General features: G+C 38.2%; 1 protein-coding gene across 3 annotated transcripts in view; it reads right to left on the reverse strand.

The window, feature by feature from the left end:
- Positions 1-7,707, reverse strand: part of specc1 (sperm antigen with calponin homology and coiled-coil domains 1) — a 105,520-nt gene extending 97,813 nt beyond the window's left edge. Inside the window, exons 1-2 of one of the 3 annotated variants that reach the window (XM_016517314.1) lie at positions 7,516-7,707; positions 6,803-6,938 (exon numbers count right to left, since the gene is read on the reverse strand). In XM_016517314.1, the coding sequence (XP_016372800.1) occupies positions 6,803-6,938; positions 7,516-7,677 (298 nt within the window). In that variant the 5' untranslated portion in view covers positions 7,678-7,707. Of the gene's footprint in view, positions 1-857; positions 1,163-6,802; positions 6,939-7,515 lie in introns of those variants that run through there. The other 2 variants (XM_016517315.1, XM_016517316.1) reach the window with 2 other exon arrangements.
- Between the last annotated feature and the right edge of the window lie 1,768 nt (positions 7,708-9,475).

Genomic DNA, 9,475 nt, shown 5'->3' on the forward strand with positions numbered 1-9,475 from the left:
TCCTACACACACGTGACTGACCGCTCGCTCGCACCAACAGGAGGAGGAGAGTCGTGTTACTCTCTACACTGCACTCAACCTGAGGGATTCCTGCACTTTCAGTCTTTGAGGAGACTTGAAAAACAGGGCATACCGCAGGAACGGTATAAAGGAAAATATTAGCAGTTTTGAAACCGGGAAATTTTCAAATCGCGGTATACCTTGAAACCGGTAATCGGCCCATGCCTAGGCTTAAATATGGCTTGTGTGTCTACTTTAAAGTAGACCGTGAGATTTCTTGTTATTTTATTGCCCACAGTATGAAAAATGCAAATCTTTGTAACAAGCCACATGATTTGAGGTATCAGTCATGTTCTTGGCAAAAACGTGTGGTGGGAAAGTCTACGTTTACTTAGTGTTAGTGGTTTGATCAAATGTCTAAACCGAAGTATGAACAACAGTAAAATGATGCTTGCTGTTTCTGGGACGTGTGTCTTGACAGCATGTGCACACAGCAGTGATGAAGAGCAATGGGATCCGGACAAGTGTGGATAAAAGCTCCATTTATCATCCAACCTACATTTACCCCCTACAGCTGCACGCTGATACTGGCCACAACTGTGAGTGAAACAGCAAAACAGAGCCAAAGACACAGGAGAGGGACAAAAAGATGCAGAACAGACAGAACAAACCAAATATATAGAGTAAAAAGAGAAAATTTAGGACATAATAGAAGACAGACAGTAATTATATCATATGGTTAAACACACAGAGAATCTATCGCTGTGACTAGTGAGCCCACACAAACAAACATACAACCCCATCCAGGATGAATGATAACACAAAACATCCACAGCACAGTGATATGTTAGTCAGACCTGTGTCCGGATCTTCCACCCGGGTTTCCTGGTTCCCCATGCCTGCTACTCGCTGCTCCACAGAAGACACTAATCCATCAGAGCAGAGCTCTGACACACCTGACAGGGCACGCTTGCTTTGCCGCCCGTGCGTACGAGACAAAGACAATGAGACAGAGGTGTTTGTCCTCTCCCCTCGTCCTGCCAGCTGTGAATCAGCAGCCAGACAACATTCCTGCTGACTGTCAGTCTGTCCAAGTGCAACTCTCTCAGTCGTCTACTCGTTCGGTCTCTCTCTCTCTCTCTCAGCTGCAGCAGGAGTGTATTCAGTGTGTTATTAGTCGTGTCTCTGTTTGGGGGTGTGGCTTCCCTCTATCACATATCTGCTCCTCCTCCAGCTGAAGCATGAAAATTAGAGCAAGCAACTCCCTCTTTTATCTCTCTCTCAGTCGTCTACTCGTTCACTTGTTCGGTCTCTCTCTCTCTCTCTCAGCTGCAGCAGGAGTGTATTCAGTGTGTTATTAGTCGTGTCTCTGTTTGGGGGTGTGGCTTCCCTCTATCACATATCTGCTCCTCCTCCAGCTGAAGCATGAAAATTAGAGCAAGCAACTCCCTCTTTTATCTTGCACTGTCTCTCCTTTGCTTTACCTCTATCTTCAGAAATGAAGAGTATATAGGACTTGATGAGAGGAACACACTGAAAGAAATGGTGGAGGAGGCTCTATTCGTCTCCTTCCACATGTGCATTTTGTCTGACCTCAATCATCTGCTCTGTAGCAGAGGACACTGTGCGATAACCTGGGACACACATGTGCAGAGCCACACCGTGTTTTTGTCATAGATTGCTGCATTATCACAGAATAGGAGATTAGAGCCCCCTAGTACGACTGATCCTTTTCTGTTCTCAGTAGGGGGCATGAAAAGATAAATGTGTTATTTTCTTTAGCTCCTTCCCTCCCCCTCATTCTCTATTCATGTAAAATGCATATGAGTTAAAGGGGTCATATGATGCTGCTAAAAAGAACATTATTTGGTGTATTTGGTGTAATGAAATGTGTTTATGCGGTTTAAAGTTAAAAAACACATTATTTTCCACATACTGTACATTATTGTTTCTCCTCTATGCCCCGCCTTTTTGAAACGCGTCGATTTTTACAAAGCTCATCGGTCTGAAAAAGCGAGGTGTCAAAAAAAAAAAAAACCTCATCTTTGCCTGAATCTGTCCCTGGCTTGACAATGCAGACAGAATGCATATCTCTGCTGCTCATTTCATCTCTTTTTTTCTCTTCTCAATAACAAGTTTTAATATTATATTTTATCTCATGTAGAGTGGGGTCCAAAAGACTGATACCACTGGTGAAAAGGTCTCTAATTTACAATTATCTAATTTAATATATTTATTTAATTACAAATTATATTATCGTCATAAACAATTGATTTAAAAGTTGAATTAAAATTCAACATTCCCGTTTTTTTGGTTTGTCTCTCTTTTGCTTTAATGACAGCAGCACTTAAGCTGAATGAACTCCTCAAGCGTTTGTCAAACCTGAAGATCATGTTCTCCAGCATGATTTGAGATGATGAAGTTCAATAGGCTCTTTGAATTAGGAAATCTGAATTCTGCACAGAAACATGAAAAATGTCACTTATTATTTAATTAATGGCCTAGAAATATTATATGTGCAGAATATTAAATATTAATAATGTTTTAAAGGGGTCATTGGATGCAAAATTCACTTTTGTTGTTGTTTGAACATAAATGTGTGCTGGAAGTGTGTGTACACATCCACCCTATAATGATAAAAATCCACCCAGTGTTTTTTTTTTAAATCCCTACTTTAAAATCCCCTTTCTCAAATCAGGCTGTTCTGAGATTCCTGTCAGAATGATGTAGTTCTGCACAGGCCCCTCCCACGATGGTTGATTGACAGGTCCGTCTTACCTTAGACCCGCCCTGAGTGAGCTAAGAGCTGTCCGCCATTGTGTCGACTCCGGTGCAGGGGAAGACAAGAATGTCTCCGATTAAGCGATTGAGGTGTTTTGTTGCTGGATGTAATAATGAACAAAGCAGTCGTCATTTACTCCCGACATCTGAGCCGCTGAAGACGCAGAGGATTAACGTTACTTTCGTTTTTGAAAGGAATGCGCCGATCCCTGATCGCCGATATCTGCCTAAATGCGTTTAAGTTCGCACGAATCATTCATGATCCAGCTTCATCTACAGAAGAAGCGAGTATAAGGGTTTTTTATGAATCTTTGCAAATCGCCTTTCCTAATATGTGCTAGTTAGCAAGTTTCGTGGCTGAAGTTTACAGTCTGCTCATCACTCCACGGAAGAGAGGGGCGGGGGCAGCAGAGCTCATTAGCATTTAAAGCAACATGGACTAGAACAGCATGCTGAAAACAGAGCTGATTTTGACGACAACCAACACCCACTTACCCCCATTGAAAGGCTTAGAGGGGCCAGGACAATTTTTTATATAACTCCGATTGGATTCGTCTGAAAGAAGAAAGTCACATACACCTAGGATGCTTTGAGGGTGAGTAAAACACAGGCTAATTTTCATTTTTGGGTGAACTAACCCTTTAATATTTAAAGGCAATCTGTATGGTTTGCAGTATGGAAGCAATCAGGGAACACCTTGAAGGAAAAAGTTCTGATTAACTCTTTAGCCTATTAGGCTAAATAGACAACACAAGATAAAGATGAAAAAATGTCAAAAAATATTAGCTTGCAATGCAGAGTTGCTAGGAGTATAAAACGATTTTACAGGCATTGCAAGCATCTCTGCTTTCAGTCAAGTTTTCATGCTGTAAATTTTAAATGACAATTTGCTACCTACATTTCTAGAAAGAAATTGATCAATTTAATGCATCCTTGTTAAATATTTCTTAACAATTTCTTTCTAACAAAAAAGAAAAATCTTTTGAACAGTAGTATTTTTACAGAATTTATTTTGCAAAGCGGCAACACTGCCCACATTCGAGAGAGATTACCATGGCAGCTCTGCCTAATTAACCATCAACGTCAGTTGAGCCAGATTGTGAGTCTGAACTCCTGTAAGCTGACAGTGTGGAACAAGGTGACAATGCACTATTCACACGTATGCTAAATCCACAACACTGAGTCATACAGTTAATACGTCTCACAATGACATAAGCGCTATTACATCCAGCCTAACTGTCCACATAAGCACCCAGTCTCTATATGGTAACTGATCACAGCATCACAGATCTTTGTAAAGTGTTGTGTATTGGAAACGGAATAAATGGGAGTGTTAATTAACAAGACAGAATGACATTTGACCTTAAGCAAAATGTTGTCCACTAACACATGCATAGATGTTATTTATAGAAGAGCGACCATGTGCCTCTCTCTTCATTTCTCTTTGGAGACCTAACAGCAAAGGAAAGTTTCATTTAAATATTGATGAGGCCCTGTTATGGCTGGCTAAGGTGATGTGAGTTGTCAAATACTGTAGCAGTGGTTGATAAGGATTCTTACTGCCTGCTTCAAACTTTATTTGGCAATTCATAACTATTTTACATTTTGACGAATTTGTGGCTAATTCATGTGAATCTTATTTGAACATTTTTGTATGATCTAATGTCCCACTAAGGGTTATGTGTAGGGATGGAACTTCATATTTATTTCCTAAAAATTATACTTTTCCATCCACATTCATATAAAGTTGACAACTCCAAAAGTAGTTACCTTTTCTCAAGAGTTTGGGCTGGCATTTTAAAGTGTAATTTATGTAGTATGTGCAAATGTTTACAGTGTGCGTTTCTTATGATCTCTATTTACTATTTATTTTACTGCTATTAACTATTAAATGTTCAGAAATATCCAAAATAATACCAACCAAATGAATAAACCTTTTTTTAAACATTATATACTATATAAGTTAACGTCAACTTTAAATGAAGTAAATAAGCATGGTTCAACAGCTATTTTCTTGTGGCATTTGTTTAAATGCAAAATCTCAGTTTCATATGTGTCCAGTTTAGCTTCTTAAGGGCAGCTGATATGCATCACGGTATTTAATAATGAAAGAAATGCATATAAGAACTGCACACCAAATAGTCATGGCATTCATTGGTTAGCAGCTATCAGTTACTGAATCGTTCGGGTTTAATAAATGAAAACATGACACATACAGTTAAAGCACACCAACAGACAGAACAGAAGCCCAGAAGCTAACAAAAATCCAATTTAGGCTCTGTTACCGGAGTGCTCATAAACTGTAAGAGAAAATATGACAATATTACAACATTAAAATGAAAGATGACATGCTGACACCATGCCAAATATTTAGCAAACAGTTCTGATGTTGACATCATATAGTCTGCATAAGAGCCATGACCGCTATAAATTGTAATACTATTTCACAATAGTATTGTTTTTACTGTATTTTGCTAAAGTAAATGCAGCTTGGATGAACATAAGAGACTTCTTTCCGCCCGCTCCTTTTTTTTAATACCCATAAATCATTTTAAAAAAATTACCCGTTAAACCGTTTTGTATTTCAGGTAAAGAATATAGGAATGTTTTAAAAATGATGGGCCACAGAAGATTCTTTTATTCCACATAAATGAAATGAGGGTGATGTGAATAATGGCACAATTTGAGGATTTAGGTGAACTATCTCTTTACAAAATAAAAAAAAAGTCCCATATTTCCTAGAGTCATTTTGTCTAGAATGTAACCATGATGATATCAATTATATTCTATCTATTCTATTTTTCATGTCCTAATTGAGCACATTAGCACCTCGTTTGCCTACAGATAAAACAGCCAGCCGATCATCACATGAAGTACAAAGAATTCTGCTACACCCTGGCACTGGTATTGTACCATAGAACCAATCCCGCAGAAGTGATGCAGCCAGGCAGCATTCCTGTTCAACACAATGTCTAGCTTGCATCTTTTTTTCCATGTGTGGGAATGTCAACGAAAGAGGAATTATTAATATCAGATTCCATCAGTCCAGTCCAACAAGTTAAATATGCCATCGACTTTAACAATGTTCAAAGAGAACACATGCACTCTACAAAGACACAGCACCTCATCACATTTCTCAAATACAATCCAATTAGAAGCGAATTAAACCCTTTTTATGGTTCTGTTTCCATAGTCTAATACTGCAGAAAAATAATGTTTTCCATATTACATCAGCTTTGGATTCTGTTTATTTCTGCCGAGAACGCAAATCATCTACCTTATTCTTCTAGTACAGTCCAAGTCCAATGAGTGTGATCTTTTTTAAATATTGAAGTGCCATCACCTGCATACAACAGAGCCTGTCTATAAACCAAAAGATACATTAAAAAGGAACTCAGAGTCAGAACTACTGCATGGTAGAACAGGAAACGAATCAAAGGGATCTTAATTATCAGAAAACAGTGTCCTGGTGCCCTCTAGAGGTGATCATCTGCACTCACAAAAGCTGTGCAGTGATTTTATTCCAAGACATTAAAGGGATAGTTCCCTTAATAGCTAATATTTCCTACTCAAAAATGAAAATTCTATCATTATTTACTCATGCTCATGTTGTTTTAAACCTGTATGACTTTCTTTCTTTGGATCATAAAAGAAGTTACAGTTTGGTTACAAACATTCTTAAAAATATATTTTAGTCTGTACCAAATTTTGGTACAGATTTTGGACATGAAGGTTGAGTAAATGATGACAAATGAGATAGTTTTGTTTGTTTACCATTTTTTCATCATATTTCATGCACTGAGTGCATCTACTGTGTGTAAATATCATTATTGTGAAAAATGGACATTTGAAATATAAAGTATTCAATCCAAACAATACTTCCCATATTAATTAAGATATAAATTAAGAGGTTACATAAGCATTATTTAAGTAATTGCTGAGTAATTTTATGACTGCACACTATTAGGAAATCTTGCATGACTGTTTTAGTTTTATGAGATTGTAAGATATAAAATCCTACTTGAAGCGCTGCGTGGTCTATTGTCTGAAAGTTCAGAGATGGCTCCTGTGGTGACGGTCTTCTTTATGCGGGACACTGCAGCCACTGAACCCAGAACAGGTTTAGCCAGAGCATCATCACTGCTCGCTCTTTTTATCTATGCACAAAAACATTAGCACTGTCAGTGAATCAGCTGAGAATCTAATTTCTGATTAAATATAATACTTAATACTTTGTGAAATTAAATTACAAATAGAGTTTTGTGACTTTTAATCCATGTCTGTTATCTCAGAGGCCATCTATGAAATTATCTTTTAGCATCATTTGTGCATTTATAATGTACAGTTGTCTAGGATAATGAATCGATATATAGTACCTACTTCTGACCAGCAACAGCAAAGGCAATGCAATGACAACCTCTTTGGATCAGAATAAATAACATGACATTATTCTGGACTCAAAACAGTGAATTTAGCCAAAAGGTGACAAGTTTGCAATTCTGCCAAATATTTATAAATATGTCAAATATTGACATATTTCACATATGAGGATGATGAGGAATATATTGTAATTTTAACTGGCCCTATGTACAGTACATGTGTACATCTTTGGGCATCACATCTTGCAGTTTATCCACCATTTTTGTTCTGCATTCTGTTGTTTTTTTGTCAGTGTCCCATCACTCCCGCTACTCATCCATTCCACTGGCTTATTAGATTAGCGTTACAGCACACCTTGCTGAGTCGCAGATCAGAGGCAATGGTGCTGGACGATCTAGAGGTCTTCATCCCGATGTTGCTGGAGTATGAGCTTTGGGAGCTGTTGGCAGACAGCTTTGCACGCTCCGGGGCTCCCAACCTGGGCAGTGCCGCCTTGGCGGTGCCCCCTTTCAACATGGTCTTCTCAGTTCACAACTCTCACTACTTGTTCTGCAGACAAAGCAACAAGAGGAAGCAGAGGTTCAGAGTTAGATGGTTGAGTTCAGATTATAGCACAGGAAATAGTTTAATCCTAATGGGATTGCTGAATACAAACACTTAAAACAATCTAAATTCATCAGAATCAGAACAACCATTGTTCGTTATAACACACAAATTCTATGTATTCTTGCATGTTTGTTTAATAAATATTTTGGCTTGCCTGGTTATAAAGCAGTCATCTTTTAATAAGAGTGTACCCAACCCAGACCAGACAAAAACTGGAAGAAAAAAAAAAAAGTTTTTTGCTTATATCTTAGGGTGTGCATTGATTTGGATTTGTAATTAATGGAAGTTTTTATAAAACTATTCAAATATTTTATTCTAAAATAAAATTATTTTTACTGTAAAATTACCATTGTCTGTAAGAATCTGTGCATATGGGACTACTTGCTCATGGAGGAAAAAATAGAGAGTGATTTCAAGTTGGTATTAAAATTTCACAGTACCGGACCAGACCATGGTTTATTTATTTCCAGGATTCAATGTAGTGCTAATTAAATCATTCAGAATTCTGCAAATTTTCAATCCAGAAAAAGTGAAAAAAGATCAGCAAAGAAATCTGCAAGGAATTCCAGGAAGATGCAGGATCGTTCAACAGATATCTTCTTAATGCAAACGAAAGTGGGGCTATTTAGAAGGTGAGAGATAAGGAAGAGAGAGAATGTGAAAGAGACACAACCTAAAGATAAATCTGAAGAAGGTTCCTGTGACTAAACATGTCCTATTATTAAGTAATCTAGTAATCAAACGCCCCTATCAGAGACCCACCATCCTAAATGCAGAGTGCAGGTCTCACCCTAGAAGATCTCTAAATCTATTAATGCACAGAGACCGAGTGACTCAAAGTGAATGCAGGAAATATTAGTGAACAAAGCAGAGGTAATGTGAGAGGAGTGGACAGGTGGCCATTGACTGAAAGAGACATGAGTGCTCTTCAAAACAGAGGGTGAGGGAGCTAATGTATTTTGTAGAGAGCTGAGCATTTACCCTTGTGGGTTGCTCTCACTGATTTGAATGATGGTGGGGTGCAAATGTACACAGGCCCAACCATTAACAACATCCCAAGAGATATGTAATGATAAATATATGAACAGCAGAACCTTACCAGTAAGAAAGACTTCAGTTGCTCCACCTTTCACTCTCTCTGTTCTGGTCTTCCCATTCACAAACAGCAATAAATAGCCTAATATTCAAGTATAACTTGAACTATTCGTCTCACTGTAGGGTGTACTGAGGGTTACTATAATGACTAGGGGTGTAACGATTCACTCGTTTTCTCGATGCATCGATTACAAACCCTGACGAAGCAATGCATCGATCTTGAAACATGGATTTTTGAATCATGAATCGCTGATTTCGGACAGTAATCGATTTAAAACGCTAAGAATCGAATGAATCGCGATTTCTATAGCGATTCAATGCTTTCAAAATATATACACATTAAATTACTACAAGCACAAATTAATGGAGACCTTGAACAGTGTTCGTGCCCTCGAATCTCTCCTTCACGCGCTCCATTATTTCCCGCCTGCAGGAATTATCACAGGATTGCGCTCGCGCTCCGTTCGTCTCACTGACACATTTTTTGAGCAGCTGATGTGTGATCTCTCCTTAGTATACCTACTCGTGGCCAGTAATGCTAAAGTGAAGTAGTTTTACTTTTCTGCAATTTTTCAATGGCTCTCGGTCATACCGACGACATTACCTGAGCAGT

The sequence above is a fragment of the Sinocyclocheilus rhinocerous genome, unplaced genomic scaffold (genome assembly GCF_001515625.1).
Source record: "Sinocyclocheilus rhinocerous isolate Xijiao unplaced genomic scaffold, SAMN03320098_v1.1 scaffold1319, whole genome shotgun sequence".
In the NCBI taxonomy this organism is placed as follows: Eukaryota; Metazoa; Chordata; class Actinopteri; order Cypriniformes; family Cyprinidae; genus Sinocyclocheilus; species Sinocyclocheilus rhinocerous.